General features: G+C 42.7%; 2 protein-coding genes across 6 annotated transcripts in view; both read left to right on the top strand.

The window, feature by feature from the left end:
- adar (adenosine deaminase RNA specific) overlaps positions 1-10578 on the top strand; it is a 17019-nt gene extending 6441 nt beyond the window's left edge. For 2 of the 5 annotated variants that reach the window (XM_073485086.1, XM_073485087.1), the window contains exons 4-16: positions 207-402; positions 704-888; positions 1506-1659; positions 1832-2070; positions 2867-3023; positions 3610-3778; positions 3993-4086; positions 4200-4316; positions 4517-4644; positions 4762-4944; positions 5109-5221; positions 6338-6501; positions 7176-10578. In XM_073485086.1, coding sequence (XP_073341187.1) covers positions 207-402; positions 704-888; positions 1506-1659; positions 1832-2070; positions 2867-3023; positions 3610-3778; positions 3993-4086; positions 4200-4316; positions 4517-4644; positions 4762-4944; positions 5109-5221; positions 6338-6501; positions 7176-7500 — 2224 coding nt within the window. In that variant the 3' untranslated portion in view covers positions 7501-10578. The remainder of the gene's footprint in view (positions 1-206; positions 403-703; positions 889-1505; positions 1660-1831; positions 2071-2866; positions 3024-3609; positions 3779-3992; positions 4087-4199; positions 4317-4516; positions 4645-4761; positions 4945-5108; positions 5222-6337; positions 6502-7175) is intronic. The other 3 variants (XM_073485089.1, XM_073485088.1, XM_073485091.1) reach the window with 3 other exon arrangements.
- Positions 10579-23821: 13243 nt separating this feature from the next.
- Positions 23822-27810, top strand: part of kcnn3 (potassium intermediate/small conductance calcium-activated channel, subfamily N, member 3) — a 48357-nt gene continuing 44368 nt past the window's right edge. Inside the window, exon 1 of the mRNA XM_073485744.1 lies at positions 23822-24922. Within this exon, the coding sequence (XP_073341845.1) occupies positions 23822-24922 (1101 nt within the window). The remainder of the gene's footprint in view (positions 24923-27810) is intronic.

Here is a 27810-nt window from a genome sequence, read left to right on the forward strand (position 1 = left end):
TATCCTCTGTAAAGCGCCTGGTGACAAACCTATCGATTCAAAGTGCGAGAGATAAATCTGCCTTAATGAAGACATATGATGCTGCCAGTTAAGAATGAAAATTACTGTGCTTGTTATACAACACAGTAGTCTCGGAAAATTATAGCTGCTCGATTAATCATGTATTGACAGATCGCTGTTTCTGTGTTTGTTTCTCCCTCTGTCAGATTCCGTATGCAGGTGATGCTCAACGGGAGGCTGTTTCCTGTCGCAGAAGCTTCCAGTAAGAAAGTTGCAAAAAAGGACGCTGCTGCGGCCACCCTGCGCATCCTCATAGGAGAGATGCAGGGAGGGGCGAGCACGGGAGAAGAGGGAGGTACTGCCGGTATGGACCAAGTGATGGCTCTACTCACAGACACCAGTGTAAGTTTGAATGTGATGATAAGCTCCCCATCAGCTAAGGACTGCCAATTCTTGCTTTAAACACCTGAGATCGCTCAGGTTATTAATATGTGAGTAGAGAGTATGTTTACTACTGTAAACAGCAAAGTGTTGATAAACATCAGTCAAGTGTAAGAGGTTGTGGAGACCAATGTTTTGTTTGTGATTATTTTGAAGCCCTTTTATTAATTGGGAATAAATTGGAAGCCATATATGCAAAAATACAGTGACAAAAAACAGCCTTAATTGAAATATGTCATTTGTCTCCTCCATTGTCTACCAGGGACCAACTGAAGACATGGGGGGGATTTGTGGGATAGGGATTGGCGAAGGACCTCGTCAGCCACTGTCCCGCTCTCTCCCTGGTGGGAAGAATCCCGTGTCTGTCCTAATGGAGTACAGCCAGCGCAGCGGGAACCCCATCGAATTCATCATCACCGGGCAGGCAGGTCCACCACACGACCCAAGGTACCTCCTCCACCTCCCTCTGAAGCCATCTTCATGTTCAGATGGTGTTCTCCCCCACTCTGCATGTCCCTTTGTGGTCGTACATTTCCTCCTCAGGGAAGCAGTTGATCAGCTATTTCTCATCTGTGACGAGTACTGTAGTCAGCTGACAAAACACAATACCATCTTTGTCCATTTACTCTTTACCACTCTTTGTGTTTATATTCCATCCCTTTAGGCAGCCAGCTTGGAGATATAATATGAACTTGTGTTTTCCTCCAAGAACCATCTGCATGTATTTGTCTTGATCACTAGTACACCATAAGCTCTAATGTTACGGAGACTGGGGCTTCAACTGACGATTACTTTTATTATTGATTAATCTTACAATTACTTTTACAATGAATAATTTAGTCTTTGCTTAATAAAAAAAATGATTGATTGAATATCGACAGAGTTTAAGGTCAATAGTGATTACGTTTCTTTCAATCGACTTACAGATTAATCGGCTCAACATTGCACCTCTCACTGACACTGTTGCGTCTCCTCATTTATCTAAATGTGATAATTCAAGAGTCTGGAGCAGTAACTCAACAAAACCAAAAAGCTCTCTCTCTCCACACTTTTCTCCTTCTCAGTCGCTTTCCTGTGTTCAGGTTCATGTACAGGGTGAAGGTCGGAGAGAACTTGTTTCCAGAGGCCTCAGCACCAAGCAAGAAGGCAGCCCGCCAGCTGGCTGCAGAGGAGGCCGTCAAAGAATTAATGGCTGATGGGAGACTGCAGCTCAACAAGGTGAGGAGTGAGAGATTGAGAATAACTCAAGTTGTTCATTTTGGAGGGCAATGGGGTTTGCATATCTGAAAATTAGAGGAATGACTTTGTTAAAACAACAGGCCAAACTGTTCTGCTCCCTTTGGCCATACCATTCACAACTCTTTTTCTCTGCTTTTTCTCTATTTTCCAGCCTCAGTTGCCCCTGGGCTCTTCGAGTGATAGTGATGGTAGTGGTTCTGGGACTACATGTCCCTCTTTGCCTCCTCTGACTGCGGACGAGTTGCGAGCAGCACATGAGGCAGGAGTTGGGGACCTGATCAACCATCTGAACAACAATGCAGTGTCGGGTCTTCTGGAGTATGCTAGAGCCCGGGGATTTGCTGCTGAGATCCGACTGGTCGGTCAATCTGGGCCAGCACACGAGCCCAAGTATGTGTGAACTGTATCTTATGATCTCTGTAGTTCTAGCTACACTTGAATGCTCAGGAAAATGCTCAAATGGATATATGTATATATATGTGTCTCCTATTTGATTTAAAGCAACCATGGTTAACACCCTGACACACCAGACCAATGTCATGACCGTCTGCAGCGTTTGTAGCCCTAGTTGTTGCAGTATGCCTTTGTTGGTGACTTTTTGCCCGATTGAGCATGTAAAATCTGTCCCGTCATCTGGCGGTGAGAGAAATCATTCTGGTTGGCTGTTCAGCTAAGCAAATCAGTGCATGAGAAGAGAAACGGCGAGAAAAGGGAAAGCCCCTTGAGCCTGTTGCTGTAGTTTACAGTATTTCACCAATTTAGCACAGTGTATCTTCACTTTTTGCCTCCCCCTCTTCATAGTGCCATTTGCAACTCTTTATCAGACATATTTTCAGTTAGAAGTGGCTGTATTAGCAAGAGCATTGTCAAAAAGGCTGCTTTATCATAACCGTTTTTGTATTTGCAGTCACAAGTTTTCCAGTTTCACTTTCTAAATGATATATACTGCTAACTGATGGTATGGAGAGAGAGTTCCTGTCACGCCATTGACCATCGGCTGTAGTCTTTACAGTGTGTTCAAGTGCAGCTTTTGTGGTCGAGACGGGGGCAACATGATGTGACGGTCAGCTTTCGTCACCACTAGTCCTCTCATGTCGGGTTTGGTGTGTCTGGGCCCCATAAAGTGAGAGAGAAAACCCTGTCAAATCCACATCTGATTGCCTTTCTCTTCGCCCTACCTGCTCAGGTTCACCTACCAGGCCAAGCTGGGCGGACGCTGGTTCCCTCCAGTGTGTGCATCCAACAAGAAGCAGGGAAAACAGGAAGCAGCAGATGCTGCTCTACGAGTTCTGATTGGAGAGGCCGAGAGAGCAGCCCGTACTGGGGAGCTCATCCCAGCTGAGGTACTGACTTTTCAGCATTTTTATATTTTCTGTGTGCACCATCTGGTTCAATATGGGGATAAGGCAGTATGTAATAGCATGACAACAGGATTTGCTTAGCTCATCATTGCTTAGTTGAAAGATCGAGCTTCAGTTTAATCACACCAAACACCTGCATGTAATTGAAAAACTATCTCATTATGGCGAACGATGATAACAGCATAAACGTTTACATGCATGCTTGTAACCTCAGTTAAAACATAACTGATCTAAAGTAAACTACACACAGACTCTTTAATTTAACATATTTGCCGCTTCACAGTGAATAAATCAGTTTTGTTCACTGAAAGGTTTTAGCTTTGTAGCAGCTATAGGAAGTGTTGATTTTTTTATTGGGATCTCATAAACATTCAACATACAAACATTACACTTTCTCTGGCTGCATAGTTTTGTTTGTGTACCAGATACTCATGCAGCCTTAGATATGTTCAGACATAAATGTTTAGACACAGTCATAATTTGCTATAGTAAATATAAAATATGTATAAAATAATCCTCATTTCCTTTTTATGTACCTGTCCTGTCTTGCATACATTCCTCTCTCTAGCTTCCAGTGAGTGGCAGCACTTTGCACGACCAGATAGCAATGTTGAGTCACCAGCGTTTCAATGCCCTGACCACGCGCATCCAGCACAGCCTTCTGGGACGGAAGATTCTGGCCACCATCGTCATGCGGAGGGGGGAGGGCCTGGGCACTGTTGTCAGCCTGGGAACTGGTATATCCATTATGTTTAGCATATAACCTATGACGCAAACAGGTGGTAATAACATTTTAAGGAGTTTAAGGAATTGTGTTGCAGCCTAGTTTTTTTGATTTCCGTGCTCAGAGGCATGCACTGTCAAGTTAAACAGAACTAGGTCACTGCAGAACCAAGAGGCATTGCATTGTTGTGTTTGACACTGAATGTGTTTCTCCCTTCTTTCTGTCAGGAAATCGCTGTGTCAAAGGGGAGGAGCTGAGCCTTAAAGGAGACACTGTTAATGATTGCCACGCTGAAATCATCTCCAGAAGGGGATTTGTTCGGTAGAAATAGATCTCGCCCTTTATCAATGTTTCTCTCCCTGTTCTGAAAATACCCCGCTTTTCTCCCAGACCCATTATTTATAAGTCTAACTCGCCATCTGCCTTCCGCTCAGGTTTCTGTACCGTGAGCTGCTCAAATACTATGACGGCACAGACGACAGTATATTTGAGCCAGCAGAGGACAACAAACTGCAAATCAAACCTGACATCACCTTTCACCTCTACATCAGGTAGGAGTATCAGATGTTTTCTTTCTCCTCCTTCACCTACACTCATGTTATCCTCTTTCATTGCTGTCCCAACCATCACTCCGATACGTCAATGTTTCATGTTTAGATCAATGTGGTGCCTTCTATTTTAAACTGCATGTCATCATGGTGTGTGTGTTTTTGTCAATAACTCATGTCTCCTCTTTCACTCTTATCCATAGCACGGCACCTTGTGGGGATGGCGCCCTGTTTGACAAGTCATGCAGTGAAGCTGGGGATGACATCGAGGGTCATCAGCCTCTGTTTGAGAATTCTAAGCAGGGCAAGCTCCGCACCAAAGTGGAGAACGGTGAGAGATGAGGCTGGCACACTTCATAAATATGTATCAGTTGCAGTGCATGGAAGCAAATGATTCCAGCCTCTGTAACCTTTTGTCTGTTTGTGTGTTTGTTGTGTCTTGTGCCAGGCGAGGGCACCATCCCAGTGGAGTCAAGTGCCATTGTGCCCACATGGGACGGTATCCAGCACGGCGAGAGGCTGCGAACCATGAGTTGCAGTGATAAGATCCTGCGCTGGAACGTGCTAGGTCTGCAGGGGGCGCTGCTCACCCATTTCCTGAATCCCATCTACCTGAAGTCCATCACGCTTGGTAAAAGATACTGTTACTTTGATTACCCTGGAATGACGAGCAGATATTGTGACAAATATTCATGAGAGTTCCCAGCAGTGAAGCTGGATGAATTCCCACTTTTACACTGCTTCTTGTCTCAAATTTCTGTTCTACACTGTGTCTTTGCTGTTCTGATCTGTCAGGCTATCTGTACAGCCACGGGCACCTGACGCGTGCTGTTTGCTGTCGACTTGCCAGAGACGGTGAAGCGTTCGGCCAAAGTCTCCCCACTCCCTTTACGCTGAACCACCCGGAGGTACGTGTTTGGCAGTGTCATATGTGGACATTAATCAGGAGTATTGAGGTCATTCTCACTAAATTAATCAATTAAGCTGCCAACTCTCCTATTTGTACCTGCACTACTGTTTCTTCATTGCTCATCTTCTTAAAATTTGGCTCATCCATCAATTAGCAAAAAGCATGTAGGTCACTCTCATAACTCTGGATGCAGGAGCTGGCAGTTACCTGTGTCTAGACAGCAAATGTGTCAGACGTGTTTTTACCTCAAATGTCTCACTCAACGCATATGTTGTCATCCTGATCTGTGTAGCTGTCTTCACCAGCTCCGTGCACACTGCATCTCACAGGCGTAAACGCAACCCGAAGAGTTTATTTACACTTCCAATCTCTTTTTTTCCCCCGACAATACACGTGTAAAAGTAAGGTTGGTGTCCAATATTAATAAGACAGTGAATTAATATATTTATGTACATTCTGCTACAGAGCCAGAGCAGAGTCTGCTGCTGTTTGTCATCTCACAGACTCTCCCTTCACTTTTGCCCAGCAGCTGAGAAGCAAAACACAAAAACTTCGTGGTATCGCTGCAGTTTTATTTTCATTGGCAAACCTTAACATAAGCTGTTAATGTACGGCCATTACACAACTTCACTGCTAACCTTTGGCCACTCGCTATGAAGCAGGCTACTATTTAACACAATCATATACATTGGAAAAATGGATCAGGACTTCTCAAATGCATCAAAGGAAAACTGCACAGAAAGTTTGGCTGCTCCTTTGCTGCTTAACACTTTGAAACTTGTGGATAAGAGGGAACCGGTACAGACTTGACCACTGTGGTCACGCTAGCCACGTCTATACAAGGGGTTAAGCACAGCTCAGCTTGTTGTTGTAGCCCATTTTTGAACACTGTCTTGACTTTCATCCACACAGTCAGTGACATTGGTTGAATCTTCCATCCTAATCGACTCACAGCGTGACACAGCCGTCACACTGACAAACGCATTACACAACCAATTTTACACGCTCTGTTTGGAAATGCTGAATCACAGTGAAGGGCTAAATTAGGCCTAATGAAAAAAATATGTTCTGTCTCCCCACTTGCCCTCTTCCACACCACCTGGTTGGACTGTAGGTGGGCCGGGTGAGTGTGTATGATTCCACACGTCACACGGGCAAGACCAAGGAGTCCAGTGTGAACTGGAGCTTTCCAGACCAGCACAGCGTGGAGGTGCTGGACGGGACCAAAGGCAAACTAGATGGGTATGCAAAACATACAAATCCTGTCGCTCCTTATAGGTAAAGCATTGTATATTAATACTTTAGATTGGATGCATAGTCTGTTCTTATCCACTCAGATATTTATTATTTAACGACTGTAGTGCTGCTGTTGAGTGTTTTTGTTGTTCTCTAGTGACAAACAATAACTTTGGATTAACCTGAGTGAAGATTTTTAATTTCAAGTAGATATATCCAAGAGCTCAATCTGCCTCTAAAATTAGTTCTGAAAATGTGTTTTTATCTGTCTGTATGAATTATTGATCATAAGGATGCTATGTCATTGTAAAAAGTCATTTTCTGTCCAGAAACAGTATTTGAAGATTTGACAATCAGTTTTTATAATTTGGTTCTCTGTGCCTGCTGCTGGAATCACCTCATCCTGTGATAAGAAACCATGAATGACCCATTTACAAAACTTACACATAGGCAGCCTTTATTTTATTTTGGATCATATCAAGTGCTCTTTTGTATTCAGTAAAAACTGTCAAGTAACCACAAGCTTGATAAAATTTTAATTAAGTCACACGAAACTGAACAGTAGGCAGTTAAGTAAGCTAAATAGGAAACACTGCGTGATCAGCGGGAAAAAATGTGTCACGCCAGCTTGCCAGACAATCTATGTTTTCCATGACTGACACACTTTTTTGTATTTATGAACTACACTAAAGAGCACTATAATTTCTTCCCTCTAGGAACAAACTGAGCGTGTCCCGAGTCTCCAAGTCCAACCTGTTCGGTCTGTTCCGCACTCTGTGCCAGCGTTGCGGCCGCACTGACCTCCTCTCCCTGCCCTCATACTCCCAGGCCAAGATGTCAGCCACGTCCTTCCAGCTAGCAAAGCAGCAGTTTTTCCGGGCTCTCAGCGTCCACGGTTACGGCGCCTGGATTAGCAAGCCACTGGAAGAGAAGAGCTTTGAGGCAGGGGAGGGAAACGGGAACAATGGAGCAAGTGTCCCTGTGGGATACGGCAGCAGTAGAAACGGAGGAGCAATGGAGATAAAGCAAGAGGAGGCATAGGACAGTTCAGGGTGTTGCTATTAAGAGGGTGATATAAATATGTGGGGGGGAGAAAAGCACAAGGCAGGGACAGATTGAAGGGGAAAAAAAGGACAATCAAAAAATGTGTAGCCAGCGGCCAGAACTGTATCTTGTGATGGAACATGGTTAAAGGCTGCAGAGGAGGAGCGATGGAAAAGGACAGAATAAATGAAAGGAAGAGGACAAAGCCTGGAGGATGAGTGGGGTCACAGAGAGCTATGGAGAGATGCACGGGGTGTACAGAATAATGTAAACACTACATGAAGAGTCACCATGGTAAACACTGCTGCAATTCTGGTTTGTATTTGATCTCTATGAACAAATTTCTGCATTTGAATGCAGAAATTGACCCACCACGTGGAGAGCATAAGAGTCGGAGCACATTGGCCGAAACACAAACTCAGAACCCTTCTACTATTGATGACGAGGCTAGTTTTTTTAAGCTTTTTTCTTTATCTGTATTCATATGCAGATAAATTAAGAGTAGTCTCTCAACTCCAATTCCATTCTTGCATAACAAGTTGCTATTGTAAGCAATGACTGGCACATGGAAGATGAAGTCTTGTGCTGGCTACATCAGAAGCCCCTAAACACTGGCTGTTTCCGCCAGAGGCTGAACCGCTGTCGGACGATAGCAGAGGGGTTCTAAGGTTGAGTTGTATTAGTTTGCAAATCAGTTAGTGAGTTTGTCAGCTTCCTTTATGGTGCTTAGAACTGGGTTGGTTTCAATTTTTATTTTTCCCTTTGTCATTGTAGTGTTTGGAATACGCTGCTGTTATTTTTCCACTGGTCTACTCGATATGTGAACTCATTTTTACAGGTTCTCTGACCGTCGCCATTGCAGTTTGGACCCAGTTGATTTGGCTTCTGTTTGTCGTTGAATTTTGCCAGGAGAGCTTGAGTAGCTGAGAAGTGCTGCTAATTGGCATCCAACCCAATATGACCCACCATTGTATCAGTGTTTGCAATTGTGATTACCTTAATTTTTCGTCCTCTTTCATGAAGTGCTTATTATTTTTTTTGGGCTCCCCTAATACGAACAGCTGCCTTTTAAGCCAGCGAGCAGAGATAATGGGACCTTCGCAGCAGGAATCTCAATCTTTCACCCACCCTAGTTAGATGTCATAAGTTAACTTGAAAAGTAGTCCTTGCTCAAAGAAGTCCCGGCTTACATTGTACACAAGAGGCGTTCACTGTAAATAAGAATATCAATGCCAACTTCTATTCTGACCAAACATTCACTGTCAGACATTTGAGGCTGTAGCTCCTGTACATACTCTGAAGCCTTCAATCAGGCCCCTTTTCTGAGTACAATTTAAAGTTGCTGTTCTCCCTCAGCTGTGCATCCATATTTTGTTGCTATGGTTACCATTAGCATAGCACCAGTCAGTGTGCCCCTTTTGATCAGCCCATTCATCTCTGTGCTTCGTGCTTTTATATAGAATTACTGATGTCATGACCTCCAAGGAATACAAATGTTCTGTTCTTATGCTATGTTGTTTTTCCTGTGTGCGTTTGAGTATTTCTCCTTTTTTCTTCACTTTTGTCTGTAAGTTCATCAGCAGCTGGCCATGCTAGCAAGTCCTGGAAAGTCTCAACTGTCCTGCCTGTTTTTTTTGTTTTTGTTTTTGTTTTTTTTAACAACTCGATACAAAAAGGCTTTTGGTTCTCTTGCATGGCCAGTTCTTGAGGACTGCTAAGTGAGGACGGTTTTGGTGTCTAAGGAGAGGTTGTAGTCTCTTGGTCTCCGTCTTTGGTTTTTGACGTGTAGATGGATGGTGCAATATATACATCAGGTATATACAAATACATGAACACACAGATGTACAGTGGGGTCCAAAAGCCTGAGTCCAGTTCCAGAAACTGTCATTTATCGAAAACCAACAAATGTTTCATCAAATAGTTTATTTTTTATGTTAATGCAGTTAGTAAAATCATTTTTAATTTAGGGAAAGTCAAAATTTCTTGTCCTCCTGTGTTCTTGTATTGTAGAAATGTAGTGCAGAAATTCATCATTTTTTGGGTTTTGTTTTTGAAAATGCACAGTAACAATCATGTTACAGTTTGTCACTCTCACATACATTGTGTTTGAGGTCTAGTAACTGCAGACAAAAATTCAGACTGTTTTAAGCTTGTGGTGTTGTGCCTCTGTGGAACAGAATGGCACCTCTCTAGTTAATATGTAGCTGGCTCTCTTAAGTTTTAATTTAGGACTTTTTTACTGTTTGATCCTTCATACAGTTTTAAAACTGTGACTTAAAAACAAGTGGAAACTATTTTCTCAGCAGTACCTGCGAAAGGAATTACTCATTTAAGACATAATGTAGCAAGACGGATATTGTTTTTTAGTATTCATTGCAGTTCTTTAAAGGAGCAATTTGTACCGTAAACTAATAAAACTCACCAAAACAGTCTTAGTTTGTCTCTCTACAATCTCCTTTGGTTTGGACAAAATGAATCCTCATCGTCGTTAATCCGAGCATCTGTTGGTCTCGGAGGCTGTGTTCAGTCCCAGTCTGGTGTCCAGCCATGTTCACTGCGAGGCCACTTAGCTCCATGGCTACCTGAGCTACTTGCTAACAGTGGCTAGTTGCTATATAGCAATAGATGGTTAAAACAAAGAGTATCATTATCAGCAGATATGCTGCTGACTACAGTTTTGGATCTGCCTTTGAATTCTGGCCATTTCTTACAAATTATACCATAAGAGATTACATTATCTTGATGCATTTGAACTTGAAAAAGGAGCTTTAAAGGAAAGTAAATTTGAAAAGTTTTGTTATTTTTATCATTAAATCAACAGTTCTTCATAGTGGACTCAGACTTTTGGACCCCACTGTTTGCAAAAGTGGATGTTTGATTATAAAGCTGTATATATGTCTGTGTGTGTATGTATTTGTATAGGTTTAATGTATATATTTTGTAAATCATCTACAATTGCTTTTCTATATTTTTTTCCTGATGTTTTAATTAAACTGCAATGGAATATGCTGTTTTTTTACCAATGAAGTTTGGAAAGTAAGGAAAAAAATAAATACGTAGCATTGTTTCAGTGGAGTGATGTGTTTCTGGGTTTTGTTTGTTTTTCTTATCAGTCTGTTAGAGCATTTTATTTATTTATCACTGCCTTCTTTAGTGTGTCAGAGCTGCTATTGAGTTTCACTAAGGGGGACTGTAAATGTCCAGCAGTGCCTCTGTTTTTGACTCTCATCTGTGACAAAGCTTTGGGCATGAGAAATAATGACTGGAGAGACTCTAAGCTGAAAGTTTGAGTGAGTAGATGCTTGTTTTTACAGCAGGTGCTCCTTTCCTCAAGGTGGCATTTAGTTCCAGTCTGCCTCCAAATAGCTGCAGAGTCAATTGCAATGCTCCAAAGGATCAGCAGATGGAAACATGTCCTCACCTTCAGCCTGGAGGCTGTGTGAATGTGTGGAGCGGAGGGAGGCTACATGAAATCCAGCCCAGGTGACCTGACGTTCATGACAGATTGAAGAGCTGATTTAATTATGATTATACAACCAGGATTGTACAGTCAAATTATAGTTGTTTATGATACATAAATATATATATATGTACATATATATGTATATATATATATATATATGTACATATATATATACATATATACATATATATATATATATATATATATATATATATATATATATATATATATATATATATATATATATATACATATATATATACATATATATATATATATATATATATATATAAATGAATGAATAAATAAGTCCTAAAAATAAACAGTTTTCATGATGGAGTGCTGAGGATGAATTGAGGAGTCGAAGCTGCTCTGTAGTAGTCTGGTGGTATGGCAAAGAATACTTCTGTATCTCTTGCCAAACAGGAGCAGGGTGAACTGGATGAGGCTGGGGTGGATGTTTTTTTGTTGTTTTTTTAGTATTTTTTTTTTCAGGCTCTGCAGACATCTCGCCAATATCACTGATGCTCTGTAGATGGGTACTAATGATATTTTGGTCAGCTTTAACCACCCTCCTGTACTGGACCATGCGTATCCCATACCATTTTCTGCCATTTCTAGTTTGTAGATGTAGTCGCTTGACGACATTTTTGGGTAGATTTCTCAATCAATCTGCAGCACTGAAATCTAGTTTATCTATTGACCAGCACTTTATATGAAGTGATCTCTTTTTAGGTATGGCTGTAGCTACTAGCTGCCGTTAGCCAATATGCCGAGTTGGTCGTGAGGCTAGTAGCCCTATTAGCTGAATGATGAGTCATATGTTAAAGGCACTTCACTGTCAGATTTGGTTATTTACATTTCGTGAATGAGGCCTAATGAGTTCCCTCTGGACCCCAAAAGCCCCTTTCCATGACCAACATATGACCTAAGAAAGGCGATGGTTAGCTTTTGTTGGCAGATTTCATTTTTAATCTTTAGCTACCATTGCTCTATGTTGGCGGAGTGGAATGAAGCACTGAGATGAGGCACTCAACATGGTGCATAAAGTCACATCTGTTCTAGATAATCCGATTATCTTAAACTAGTTCATTTTTTATGTTTTAAACTAAAATTAGGCTAAGGACTTTTTTTGGGTAAGGTTCTGCATAAGTGAATGAGTGTAGGCCTACATTTGGTTCAAACAGGGCAACCGAGTAACATCTAACCACATGCAAATAGCATCAAAAGTGCAAAGATATAGACAACCAAATAAGCAAAAGGCCCAAAAGTGGGTATTATGGAAATCGAAATGTGCCTGTTTTCGGTGTAATCTTGCAGAGATGAAGTTATGCATTGTAAAACCATAATAATGGATAACACTGATACTCGGCACTGTTTCAGCCTTGTTTAAATGTGATGCAGTAACACTATGAACATTTGAACAAGCCATTTGGAGCTGCCGCTCTCGGCGAGGTGTCACTGTGAACAAATAGTGATATTCAGTGTCTACTTCTGAATCAGTTCTGCGCAGCATCAGATCCGGTCTTGTTTCCTGCTCAGCAGCAATTGTCTCTCTCGAGGGACAGGACGGCAGCAACATTACCAGCCAATCAGTGTAGAGCCTCATAAATAGTTTTATTGTTAATGCCCCCGAAACAGCCTGTTTCATTAGAGGAGGATGTGTAGAAGTGTGATCCAAGCAACTTCTGACAGAAGGAAAAATCACGAAAGGCATCCTCTGGTTCTACCAGTTTGTATGATAATAGACCTCCACTTACAGTCGGAGCTTAGAGATCAATCATGAGGTTCCCTTCAAGTGGAAAATAGTGATTTAAACGTGTGTTTGTGCAGTCCAAATGGCCTGTGTGCATAATGAGGGCTTGTCTCTCCTCCTTTCAAGTATTTGGATGGTGGGAGGGCAGGACTAATGGTAGAAGGAGAGGAGTAAAGCACGACGGGAGGAAGGATGGACAAGTGGATCAGGGCTGCATGGAGTGAAATATTAGTCCAGACCGAAGGGCTTAAACGAGCCAATCGATGCTCTCCAATGGAAATAAACGAGAGAGGGGAAGGAGGGAATACATGAAGGCTGAGTGGGGAGAGAGATGGCTTAGGAGCTCAGCTTAAAAAAACACAAGATCATGAGAACCTGTGGAGTCGGGTGCAAATTTATACTGGCCATCGAAGGTGTGACAGGAGGGACGGAACCCCAAGTCCTTGAGGCATCAGAAAGGAAAAGAGGGGCCTTGGTGCTGTGAGGGTAATGGATGGTATTTTCAGTTTGGCACTAATGTTTTATACAATGGTCCTGGCCGCAGTGTAATAATGTCACAACTGTACTGCCATTTTACTGGGTTTGGTACAAAATAATGTAATGTGGTAATGGCACAGAAAGAACTAAAACTGACAATGTTACTGCCATGGTGAAAAATCATGCAGCACTTTCTATGAAGCCCACCTACAGTATGTGTAATGCGTCATATCATGGGGCAGTAATTGAGTGTAGGAGTATGTGTCCAAATGGAGTACAGTAGTGGGACTGTATAATGGAGTGTTACAGTGTCATTAATTTTTCATCTTAAATAGTCTCTCAAGCCGAGGTTGAATATTGCAAACCTTCAAATGTCAGTGGGTTGAAAAATCTCAACAACTGTTGATGATTTGCCATCAAATTTTGAGAGCTTTTTTATTATTTTTTTTTAATTAAAGCTGCAATATGTAAGAATTTTACTTTAACACATTGAGAAAAATAACTAAAATTATGAACAGAAAGGTTGAGAAATATAAAACAGTTCTGACCATTCCTCTGTGTTTTGTGTTGCAGATATATCTACTGAAGTTAGCATGCTAACCAGCTAGCCCCTTGCCACTTTATACCTTCAGGAGGTGATAGTATGATGGTAAACAACACCAACACTACTCTGGAGCTCTGAGCTCCCAGTCTGGGCAGACTAAGTTCATAAAGAGCACTAGCTGCACGGCTTGCTGAGCTGACTAGCTAATGGCAGCTACAGGTAGCGGTAGCTGTGGCAAACGGCGCGTTAGCAACATGGCTACCACTAACAGCATAAGAATACCAATTTGACTATAAATCTCAGTGCTATGAATATGTACATTATGTATATGTGTTGACAGAAAAACACAAAACACAATAAAACAATGTCAACTTCTGCATATATGAGAAGTCCTAGAGGTTCTTAGAATTATAGAAAAAGATTGAACATCTACAGTTAAATGGCAATTGAGTAATCTCAATCTGTTGATGAAGACCTTTTGATTCTGCGGAAAGCTCCAGAGCAAGCGAGCGAGTGGACCTTGAGCTCGGCCCAAAAGAACGATAACAAGTGGACAAAATCAGAACCACGACATCATTTCATGTGTGAGACGAGCTGCTGTATCTTGCCGATAAACATACTTTTTTAACGTCCCCTTATCAGGTTGCACAACTCTAAAAAAAAGTGGCTCCTGTGGAGGCTGAAGCCAGAACGGCAGAGAAAAGTTTGGTAATGAGGGAAAACTTCATTGCTGACAAAGATGTAATGACGCAAGTGCAGAGAAGCTGGTTTGTTTTGCACTTTACACTTTTTTCTGCATTGAGGAAAATAAATTTCTCCTCTTTTTATGTTTTTTTTATGTTATGATGCTTTTTTCTCTACAAGTGATAATTGGAACGGAAGCTATTTGGATTTTGCTTTGCATATTGACAACTTTTATGACGCTTGTATTATTTCCCTTTTCACATTTGGTAGCTGAATGTAATGGTGGCTACTGCATGTTATTATATAGTCACCAAAGCTAGTGTCAGTTATGACACTACTGAATGGATATTTGGACACTGTTCAGTACAATAGCACCAGGGAAGTACAGTGGCAGTATAATTTGGTCACCACTATGAAGACACACTACATTAAATCTAGCAAAACTGGCATTACCGTTCGACAGCACTTTTTTAAGGAATAGTGTCACAAAAAGTCTGGCAGGAATCAGGCAGTGTCACTTAGCTGAGAGATAAGAGACAGCTGACTCAGGGAGACTGCAGAATCTCAGACACACACTAACACCAACCCTGCATACACTTTACTATCACGCTGACACTTTGAAACTGTAATTAGCTTCTGAACCCCTTTAACACGTATAAATGTTAGTATCAGGACAGCTGCACACATACTTGGCCAATTGCCTCTTCAATCAAGGATGACACATAGCATACAGTATTACATTCCCTTTGTCAAAAGGTTTGAGACCTTGACTCCCCGCTGCCTCAGCATTAAACTGGGACTAAATTTGACGCGGCTTCTCAGAACTATCGCTGTCGTTTCAATCAGCAGAAGAAAGGACGGTGTTGGCTGACGAGTGGAACAACCACACCTTTATGTAGTTAATCAGCGCTGAGAGGGGGAAAAGTAGATGCCACTGAATTACTTCACGTATCTCACATTTGTTGAGGGACTCAAATGGATCTGGTATTGTGGTCATTGATGAGTGTTTCTGCCATTTGGAGAAAGAATTGAACAATCAGAGCTTAATATTCGGATTGCAAATGGGAACAGCTGATAAGTCTGTTGCTGAGACAGAGACAGGTGTCCAACGAAGATCATTTTCTCCTGATTTCTAAAAAAATAATGTTGGAAAGATGTGTGTCTTGTAAAAACAGGGTAAAATATTTATTTTGGTGACTACGGGGTGGAAGGAGAGATTCACTCCATTCCTCGTGTCTCTCTCCAGTTATCTCTCTACGGTCAAATAAAAAAATAACTCGCTATATTCATGACAAATAGCAGCAGGATCAATAGACTGACAGCTGCACAAGTTGTTGTAAGTCCATGTATGTGTAATTTCTGCAACTCGGGGTCTCTCTATCGAAACAAAACAAAAGACATTTGCTGGCTTTTGAGTGGGGATGGATGAGCCATTTACCGACAGGAGGAGAGCTCAGAGATTATAATTATAATTTTGGAATTAAAAAGTGGATTTATCTTCACTCCTATTTATCAACTGTAGGCTACTTTACTGGACAAACAGCATCACTGAGGGGAGAGGCGAAAGAAGAGAGAACCGAAGTCTCTGGCGAGTGAGAGTTGACCACACCTCAATGGTGTGCTGTTGCAACTTACGACTTAAGCACAGTAATGATCCCATGGTTATGCTTGTTTTGCTGGTAGTAAATACACAAAAAACACAAATGTTCACAAACGATGTTTTAAAGTTTCATTCACGTTAAGTTTAGTTTAGTTTGCTGACTTTCCTGTCCCGGAAGTAGCGACAGGTGAAATGAAACTAACTGCTTCCTTTTTTCTCCGGGTTTGAACACTGTTGGAAACATTTGGGGTAACGTAAGTACACAACTTTACATCTTACAATATATAACAAAGGTCGAGTCATTTAAGTGTGAATTCGTACATATTATATCCTCAACTAAAACTGAACTTCAGGTGCACTAAAAATAATACCAGAAGGACAGATATGTCAGTTGCAACCGATTGGTAAGGGCAAAAACATACCATGGTTATACTAATGAAGTGAAACTAAGTGACAATAACTGTGATAATGAGGAAGGTCTGCACAGAATCCCTGAGTTGGGCTGTTTTTGGATCTGGGGCAACAGAACCTGCGGATGCTGCAGGACAGCATATCAAAACACTCTTGGACACAATGTCAGTCAAGAGGCTGTTCCAGAGGAGCTGGACCAGGAGGAGCAGAAGCTTTCCAAGGAGTGATGTCGAGAGCATGGCAGCACTGGCCACAGTCATCATCTGGATTGTGAGTGGCAACTGGGAATATGATGTTGCCATCGTCCCCTGGCCTTGTGATAGCTAGCTTCGACAAAAGCCAAGATAATCACCTTGCCTGGCTGGAGCGGTGACTCGACATCTTTTAAACCAACTGGGCATGAAGAAAGAGCAGCTGATCAGAGACTCCACGACTAGAATTGCTGCCCAGTATCCAACCTAAAAAAAAAACATGAAAGCCAACCAAAATCAACCCAAACCTCAGAGGGGAAAAAAAGGGTCTTGGATGTTAAAGTGACAGGAAAAGTGTGTATGAGTGGAAATCCGGCAGTGTCTAGTCTGCTGACTGGTGACTTTTAGTCAGGAGACAGCTGACACAAACACACATCCAGTACATCAGCACCAGAGCAGCATACACTTTGCTATCATGCTGACAGTGTGAAACTGTAGTTAGCCTCTGAACTCTTCAAACACTTCCAAATATTAGCAGCGTGACAGCAGCACGCACTTGTAGCAGCACTATTAACCAACTGTCTCCTGCAGTCAGTCAGGGCTGACAACGCTTTACTTCCATGTAATATTTTATATCTCAAAAAACAAGGCCTGACATGAAGCGGTTAGCATTTTGTTTGGTGTTTCACACAATTTCTGGCAGACATCTAATAAAGCTGTGTCAATATGTTGTGTGTGTGTGTGTGTGTCTTTGCCTGCATGTGTGTCAGTCCTTTCATTAAAAGGGCACAGTTGTTTGGAGGCGAGATGTTCCGCACTGCTTGCTCGCCACTTTAATGGGAGAGCGGACGCATTACCCACACAGCCTTCTGCGATCTCCACCGCTCACTCCACCACCTCCACATCCCCCCCCTCCTCTGTATCTTTTACCCCCCGTAGTCTCCTGCTCTCTGTATTTGATTAGTCTCTCTCAGGCAGTCAGATCAGAGTGCTGTTTGCTGTGCACAGATCCATCTGCATACAGCTTGTCGGGTTTTAGGCTGTGGGTTAGCCCGCACTGCTTCCAGGCCCCTAATGCAATCTGGGCCATTAAGATACAGTGGAGCCATCGTAGGGCAACAATAAGAGCATGTCTGATATAGTGGGGCCAGCCCAGTGATTTTTTAAGGAGAGCCATGCAGTAATGCACTTACTCACCACTTCTCTGACGTTTATCATAAATCTGTCCAACAACAGGTGTCTGATCAGGAGAAAAATCAACTTCTTCATTTCCTTTTTCTGCATTAGCTGACCTCGAAGTTCCGTCAGTGTGGTTTTGTTAGCCAGCATACATTATTCAACACATTTTAGAAAGTATTTTCTATCTGATGCTACTGTACTTGTAATGTGATCAGTTTTAGATGCTTTCTTTTACATTTCACTCACATAAAGTAGCTCATGCATCTGTAAAACCCTGTAATTCAATTGTGTTGTATGTATGTGACAGCACCAGAATTAATATATGTCACTTTGCACATGTATGTGGGACCAGGGCTAGGACCAGAGAAGTATTTTACTTCTCCCTTCTATTTATTTCGGACATGTTATATTTATGTTACTGAGAATTTTTCGTAGCTTTGATTTTGTCTACTGTTAATTTATTGGCTATTTTTGTCATCTTATACTTCATACTTATACTTTTTTTATATATAAATCTAAGAATCTAAATCTAAAAAAATAATTTAAACCCATTAATTCAATCATAACATGTAATAAAAGGCTATGTAGTGGGGGCATTCTCAGATTTACATTTCTACTTTTATGAGAGTAGAAACTTTGAATGCGGGTGTGGGAGAAATTTGTGGTCATGTCTGATTCTCTCCTGTAAGAGTGTTTAATGTTGTGTGTTTACTTGGGTCCACACTGCCCTTCAGCAGACTCTGGGTGTCTGAACGTACAGATAAAGATGATCCTTGAAGAGATCCAGACTCCTCAAATAATAATGAGCTAATGGATGACATTGACCAGCAAGAATTACACACATGTTGTCTGGTGCCCTCCTGTCGGATGACATGATGATACCAGAATCTGTTTGAAGTATGACAACTGTATAAAGCTGAGATTTCTGTTTGTATTAAACGTATATATCCATATGGTATAATTACTTTTATTATAAGGAATAGTTAGAGAGATTTGGAGAACATCTTGTTAATCCCTTTTTGCTTTCATGCCATGAGTTAGATGAGAAGCCACAACCAGCCGACAGCTAGCTTAGCTTAGTATAATGACTGGAAACTGGAAGAAACACACTTGCTTGATCCTGTCTAAAGGTAGCAGGATCCGCCTACAAGCACCTCTAAAGATCACTAATTAATATATATATATATGTCGTATATTTAATCTGTACACAAAAAGAAGTGTAAAAATTACATTTTGTTGTTCTATGTAGGGTTGTGTCCTGGATTATTTCCTAAATTAAGCTAACTGGCTGCTGCCTGTAGCTTCATATTTGCTCCAGAGCGATGAGATTGGTATCAATCTTCTGCAAGGAAGTGAATAATCTCCCAATACATCAAATTAGGCCTTTTAAGTAAAGGACTTCAGTGCTTTCCACCCCTTGTGTTTTCGAGGGGGCACTCAACAGCTCAGAGGAGGCGGCAGGAAAAAATAACCCATGTTTTATTAATCTAATACGATGTTAGAAAAATATGTGTGTGTTTGTCCTTGTGATCAGAATCTATTCAGTCGCTCTCTCCTTTCATTCCTGACCCTCATTGTCCAAATCCTCACATTTCCTCTACATCTCCCTTCTCTTCTCCCCCCGACACATTACTCTCCTCCCCCGCCCACCCATCCACCCACCTGTTGTGTCACTGGAAGTTTTACGTGATTCATACCGTATCATTTCTTGTAGTCGAGCTTTTTATGTGGCTTTAAACTCAGAGGGAGATGAGAAAGAGAGATGGCTCACGTGGCGTGAGAAGAACTCATCTGTATACTACAGCGTTGGCATAGCAACTGCCATCCCACTTTATTATTCCTCGTTGTGTTCTGTTATTCACTTTCTCGTTCACATATTTCTCGCCCCATGCATCTGACGTGTGCTGCAGGGCAGGACTGTGGACTAACCTTTTCATTCAGCGGGCCCATCAGTCGTCCTCTCTGTCACTCCCCTCTGCTTTCATTGCTCCAAACTCTCCATCTTACTCTGCTGCCCCCTAACCTCTGTCGACAATATTAAGACTTGTGAAGGATATACAGTGTGGCCTGCCACCATTCCTATTTTCTGTCAGTCCTAATGTCCCCCTGGCTCTCTGGCAGCCCTTTTTTCCATTTTCTGTGCTTCGCTGTATCGTATTGTGTTTGTCAAATCTCATTCTCTCTCTCTCTGCTGTGTTTTATTGGCAGAGCAGCTGTGAAGAAACTGCTGCCAGAACAAGTTCAGCCCAGATGATTATTCTTTTACATAATTTAGATGAGTCTTTTTATTGGATAAGGAAGAGGAAAAAAAGGGGGAGGATTATACCAACTGTGCAGGTGAGATCAAAACCATATCAGGGCGTGTCCAGATTTGTTTGAGGGGAGGGGGGCCAAGTGGAGCACTGGTTTATAGGGGGGTATATGTGCACAAATACACATATTGGAATAGCATTAATTTACAATTTATTATGTCTATTTTAATGACCAGCATAACAGTGTCTTTCAGTTCGTTACTTTCCCTTTACTTTTATCCAAAGCGACTTACAATCAGGTCTTTTAAGAGATTTAAAAGCTAAATATTCCTATTTATCACAACAGAGTGGCACCATACAAATAAAATTTTTATATATATATATATATATATATATATATATATATATATATATATATATATATATATATATATATATATATATATATATATACATAGGCTACATACAAAACAAAACAATGCACATTTGAAAATACTGAATTAAGGTCCGCCTCTCACTGGCCAGATAGCCAATCATTCTTTAGGACAATGGGGTGGCACTTGATGATATCTATTTTACTGGTTCTTGACCTCAGGGTCAGGACCCCCTGAGTGGGTCACAAGTGAACTTCCAGGGGTCGCCAGATGGTTGTTGAGAAAAAATATATATAGAACAAACAACAAACGTATTTTGTGAGCTTTTGGTGAACAGTTTTAACAGTACATTGGTGATATAATTAGCCTTAAAATAGATTTTCTTGGATCTGTTTGTGAGTCAAAATGTGGACGTACACACACAAAAACGACGTCTTTTATAATTTTGGCAACCTGTTTTGTAAAAGGTTGAGAACCAAGGATCTTTTTTACAATTATATAAACATAGAAAAATAGCACATTCTGGCAATTTAATCAAGATGGAGCCCGATAAAATGTAATATTTTTGCTTGAACAATGAAAATAATCATTTAGATTCAATTGTTATCAAAACTGTTGCTGATTATCATTATTATTATTAATTATGTATTGTTTGTACTATTATTAATAACCTTGTCTTGGATATCTTAGAAATATCCTCACGGTAACAGTCTAAAACTAAAATCAGAAGTAGGCCACCGATGAACTCCCAAATATATATATTTTCTGTCCTCCTTTCTCTGTCTCATTATTTCTGTCCCATTGTCCACAGTAAATGTCTTTTATCTATGATGGCGCTGCCTTGACCTTTGACCTTTCCCCGGGCCTTTCTATGAGGAATTTCCCGCTTGTTGAGCCAGTCACTCTCCATCACTGACCCATCACGACTCAGCCAGGGGGGAGAACAACACATTACTGTGTTTACTTCTCCTCCTCATGGGGAAGAGACGGACGAAATAATCCCCTACCACATTCAAGGAGACACATGAAGGCTATCTTTAAGAGAACAAAACAACAAAAACACACAAATAAACATGACAGCGGCAGCAGAAACATATGGTTTCTCCACTGTCTGTCTTTCTTGCGCATTTACTGTCTGAGTGAGGCGTTAGCGTATGGCTGCTGTTTGTATGAATACTAGGAATCATTCAGGATTTTTGCTTTATTTATGTCTGTCAGCTCGCATAATCACAGAATAGGCTGACCTGTTATAAGGAAACGGTCTAATCCGCTCCCACATAATTCCGCGTCTGCGCTCATCCGATTAAAGGGCGCACATAACGCACACAGGGAGCCATAATACTAAACCAATTAGGCCAGGTGGAATAGTCTAATTATGTGGGATTACGCTGTATAGACTGTATAGAGTTGGAATCATAAATTGATTAGTCAGCTAGGAGTGAAATGAGGGAATCCCTGACGGAAAATGCTCATATCAGTATCCTGTTAATCATCAAGTATTGTCCTTCAGGTATTAATTATTCAGATCACATTCAATTCAATTCCCCGCAACTTTGTTTATCCCCGCAATGTGTGCAGCAGGTGCCCCGCAGATCATCGCGAGATAAGAAAAGAAATACAAAAAAACCATCATGGTTAGAGGCTAGTATATTATCTTTTTTACAGAACACACCATCAATGATCCAAAGGGGTTTTTCTGAATTACTCGGTTTAATCAGAAAACAGAGAAGTGCGCACGGAGACGCTCCTGTTTCCACACCCTCCTCCACGCCATGTGTTGCAGGTTTTTATTTTAGTGCATCATAGTTTTGTTCAACACATTATTTTATAAACGCAAAAAATAATAATAATAATAATTCTCTCAATGCATGTGTGTTTCATTGATTTTCCAGCCTCCTTCTGTGGGCGTAACAGGTGCCATGAACGACCAGATTGGCCATCTTTATGATACAGAGGCAGCAACGACATTAGATGTTCCCTGAGGCTACAGTACAAAAAATACATAATAATAATAACCTGTGTGCAATAAATGATACATTTGTGTGGCGGGTACCTCCTTGCAAATCCTGCCACCTGTTTTCAGCGCTTATTTCGCCTTTCTGACTCCGTCCAATGGGAGCGGACGGCAGCACTGGAGGCGGAGAAAGAGGGAGAGAAGTTGGAGGAGAGAGTGAGAGACGGATCCGGGGAGACAGTGAGCTGTAGATTGAGTGGAAGTCGGTGGAGTCACATATTAAATCTCAGGCGTCGCTGCTCATCTGAGGACTGTTACTTGACGTTCAGCTTTGCGTTTTTTTTCTTCTTCTTCATGCACATTTTTTTTTGACGTGCTGGCAGCCACAGGTTGACCGATTTTTTATTTTATTTTTTTCTTTAATCCAGTCACCATGGATTATTCCTCCTCATCTCCAGTCGATTGTGACTGACGGGGATCGGGAATGGGCACCGTCGAGAGAGCGCTGGTGGTTGAGGAAGACGCAAAGTGATCGTATCAAGTGTGAGCGCAGACGAGGAGGGGAACATCTGTGTGGAGGGGGGGGGGAAGCGCAATTTCGGAGAGGCGAAAGCGAGGTGGACCTGTGGAGGGACCTATATGAAAGGAGGCGAGGCGGAAAGATGATGGGATGGCCGTGACAACATGAAAAAGAAAAAGTGTGGTGGTCTATTTTCATCCAGCCAGTGATTCAACACAACTAACCTGGGGGACAGGGACTGAGAGAGAAGAGGTAGGAGGTAGGTAGAGAAGCAGACGGGGAGGAGGGGGCCGTGAAGGTGTCTGGTTATATCACACTGAAAGTAGGTTATTGTTTTGGATCAATCAAAATGCAACCAAATGCAGACAACTTGTGCTTTGACTGAGGTGCACACACAGTCACAGGACTTCTCCGGCTATCAGTACTGACTGATGTGGGATGATTATCCTCCTCTAGTCTCTGAGCTTGATCTCATTTCCATGGAGGATCTGCACCCTCCTCCTGGCTAACATCAATGTAACACAGATGACATTTTATGGCATAGATGGCTGGAAGCATGTGAGAGATGTGAGAGAATGAGAGGACAGTGGGAAACAGAGAGAGACCGCTGAGAGGGGCTGACTGGGCAGCTGACTCAAATGCGACTCAAGGAAGAACATATTCCCCAATTATGGCTACTTTTCTTCACTCTGCTGCTCCTCTTTGTCACACATCTTCAGCTTTTGGAGTTCAGTCTTTTCCCTCATTTCTTTTAACTAACCGTTATCCATCACAAAGCTCCTCTCTTCAGCCCCACTCTCTCTCTCTGTCTGTCCTGTCATGATAAATATTCCCCCCTGTGCTTCTTCTTGACAGTTCTTCTTCTCTTGTTTTCTGTTTGTCTGTAGACAGGTGCCTGGCCACATCCGTGACCATGGAGCCTCCCCCCTCTCTGAGCTTGGCTCTGCTAGGAGGGAGCGAGGATGAGGACCAGCGCTTCCTCCTTCCCCTGGGCAGTATATCCCATCCCTCCGCCGCTGGCAACCAGCCAGGATCAAACCACTCCAACCACATGGGAGGATCAAGCCTCGACCGCCTAAATGGCAGCACCCCGTCCCCGTCACCTGCCACGCCCAACTTGCCTCCAGCATCGCTCCCCAAGTTGCCCCTGTCATCCTCTGGAGCCCAGCCTCTGCCCCCACCCATCCCCAACGCCCTGCACCCCACCAGCACCCCACTCTCCTCCTGCCTGGGCTCGCAGCACAGCCTTAGTGGGGACAACTCCCCGGTCTACAACGCCCTCTTTTACTCCTCCCACTCGCCCTCCATGGATCGGGAGAGGGACAGAGAGCGTGAGAGGGACAGGGAGAGAGAGAGGGGCTGCAAACACAGACAGGCCAGCCCGCTGGTCCACCGCAGGGACAGTAACCCCTTCACGGAGATCGCCATGAGCTCCTGTAAGTACACAGGTGGGGTCATGAAGCCCCTGAGCCGCCTCAGCGCCTCCCGCAGGAACCTCATTGAATCAGACAGCAGCAGCGAAACCAAAGAGGCCGGTGTTTCAGCTGTTGCTGGGGCGACGACCGCTGGGGGGCATGACCGACAGCGAGAAGCCCCTCCTACCTCCTCGGTGGCCCACTCCTCTACCAATCAACCCCCAATCCAGAGCCCTCCGGAGATTGTGATTTCATCCAAAGAAGACTCGCCGTACCCCAGAGGAGGGTATGACATCACTGACTCCACATCCAACCAGATGTCCATCTACCACCAGAACCACGCACTGGTGGAGAGCAGGCGGGCGCAGCCGGGCACGGGCAGCAGGCAGGGTGGGGTCGGGGCAGTGGGCACCGGGGCCAGGGGCAGCACCTCCAAGGCCTCCAAACGGAAGAACCAAAACATTGGTTACAAACTGGGGCATCGCAGGGCGCTGTTCGAGAAGAGGAAGCGGCTGAGTGACTATGCTCTCATCTTCGGGATGTTTGGCATCGTTGTCATGGTGATTGAGACGGAGCTGTCGTGGGGCGTGTACACCAAGGTGAGGGGAAAGACTTCACTGGTCTTACACATAAAAGATCAGTTCAGTAGTTGTGGTTAGTGCGACTACAGTTGTGTTTGTCACGTAGAGATGATGTCATAGTGATGTCATCAGTGTTATCTTTGCTTGGGCTTGGAGACTGCTAATCTATAGCAGAAATCCTGCACCACCAACGGATGATGTGGAGTTTGAAAGACAGAGTCAGAATAACACACTTGAGTTGCATTATGGGAAATTTAGGATCCAGTGGATCTCTTACTAAAGTTGAGATATCTCAGCCTCTGCTGCTACGATTCAGACCATTATGTTTTTAATCCGTCTCTCACAAGTCCCCCAACTTTATAAAAGTGCAATACTAAATTGGTAGATTGCCCCTTTAATGTCACCTCAGTACATTAAAGGTGTCCACAATGTCACACCAGGCTGTTATAATGGCTGTAGCATAGTCATTGGTAGTTTGCTGGAAACTCCTTACTAAATTTGGCACTTTTTAAGCATTTCTTCACTATGTTTGCCTTTATTTTTGATAGTAGGCAGTTAAAGTGAGAGGAAAAGTAAAATACATATCAAAGATATCCAGCCAGAACGAACCAGGGACTTTAATTGGTCACCAGGACGCCCCAGCTTTGGCTGTTTTGGTCGGGCCAGTGGCCAGATAACTAGCCAGCTCCCACCGGTTAATCACCAAATTCGTAATTGGCACAAACCACTCAGTGTGACCAGCACTATGCCCATGTTGTTGGAGGGTTGTGCACTGTAATGACCACACTTGACAGTTGCTGCTTCTCGGTGATGTAATACAAGGATGCAGAGGACATGGGGGGCAGATTATCAGTAGGAGGCCGGGATCTCATTTGTCTGTGTAATGGGGAGTGTAATAAGCTGAATTGGCCCCTGGCTGCTATTGTCTGTTTATTTTGGTTGTGTTTTTGTATGTGTGTGTCTGTGCATGTGTGTGTGTGTGTGTGTGCCAAAGGGTCCCAGTGAGCCTCTGAGCATGTTGTGCTCACCTTCCTGATACTTTTGTCCTCGCTCCATCCCTTCTGTCTCTCACAGGGTTGGTTTTCTATGGGTAATAAGGTGGAAACATTACTTCCACTCATGCAGCTTGTCATATATGGATCACTGATCGTGTTAAGGAGGATATAGGATCATGTGAGAGCACAGATTTTCAGGTAGCCTATTAGAATAGGCCAGCTGGGTGTGTCTCTATCTCCCTGCTTCTCTGTTTGTGGTCTCCAGTTGATACTTTCTCTCGCTCTCTCTCTCTCTCTCTCTCTCTCTCTCCCTCTCTCTCTCTCCCTCTCTCTCTCTGTTATTGTCATTGCTAGAGAAATCTGCCTCTTCTGTTTTGCTGGCTGGCATCTTTTCCTTTTGCCTCTGTCTCCCACTCATTACTTTATGAAAACCTCAGTTTTAGAGGCCGTGCCTTTTTCTTAATGAAAATTCATGGCTCGAATCTTTCTCTTTCTCAGTCCCTCCTCGTCTCTTTTCTTCCTTTCTGTCGACCTATTCTCCTCCCTGAAGGAGACGGCAGACACTGGTAATGCTCTCTTTCTCTGTCTGATTCAACTCCACGCCTGTCTCTTTGTCCTGCTTTTCTTTCCTTCCTTTCTTTTTCTTTCATTTGTCCCCCTCACTTTCTCTCTCTCTCCCTCTGCTCTTGTGCTCTTCCAGTGGGCGTCAAACTAGGGGGAGTGTGATCGGAAGAGAGAAGCGGCTGGGCGAGAAATGAAAGGCTTTAGATGGAGAGAAAAAAAGGAAAGGCGATAATGAAAAGCCTGATTTAGGCTCTTAAGCTACAACAAATACTGTCCTCATCGCAATTGGGCAGAATTGCCTATCAATACAAATTGATGGACGGCTGTAAACATGAGCAGGGCAGCCATTGTGCTATCTATTGGTTAATCTGTGTTCATTGAGATATCTAGTTAAGAATGGGAAGTTAGAGTATGCAAAATGTCCTTTCAGGTTTTTCAGCAAAGCCTGATCAAAATTCACTTCTACATGCCGACTGCCAAGGTCTATTTAATTTTTTTTTTTTTTTTGCTTTTATGGTTGCAGATTTGGTTTGACTCCAACAGACACTGGAGTTCCATCAGACAGTTCAAGCCCTCACTTAGATAATTGAGGTGGAAAGTAGCCCGCTGGTTGTTGTGAAAAATGGATAGAGATCATGTGGATGAAAGAGAGAGAGAGAAGGACGGCAGAGGGAGAAGTGCAGTGCTTTAAACTAGTCTAGGGGGGGATCCCTTGAATGATTTCCTCTATTGATTATTGATAATCACTCGCCCACACATACATGCGCGATCAATCCCCGCACACATGTGTCGTACAAACCCGCACGCTGAAAATGGATGCTGCCTTGTACGTGTCGTGTATTGGCAGCCATCCTTGAGAGGTGGTGTGTGGAAATGAGATATGTACGGATCATTTTTCATTATTGAAAATCTACATCAATGGTTGTACATATATCCTGTTAATGGCACCGTAAGACTACCGGTATGTCTTTGACAATAGCTGTAAACCCACTGGTCAGTGTATACTGCCGGTGTGTGCATTTGTTTCTCAACCAAACCAGCTGCTGTATGTTGCTCCCAAAATAGAGATGAAGAATAAGAATGGAACTAAACAGGGTGTGTGTGTGTGTGTGTGTGTGTGTGTGTGTGTGTGTGTGTGTGTGTGTGTGTGTGTGTGTGTGTGTGTTAGGAAGGATAAAGGGAGAGAGGTTAACAGAAAAGGACATGGTGTTCGTGACTGTGGGTATAGTGAGTAAGCGTATGTGCACAAACAGATTTCGAACCCTGTCAGCACAAACTACAGATGAGATTTTCCACCCATTGTATCATAACGTCCATCACCAATGATCAAGCTGTTTATTCAGTCGA

This window comes from Pagrus major, chromosome 17 (assembly GCF_040436345.1).
Source record: "Pagrus major chromosome 17, Pma_NU_1.0".
Lineage (NCBI taxonomy): Eukaryota > Metazoa > Chordata > Actinopteri > Spariformes > Sparidae > Pagrus > Pagrus major.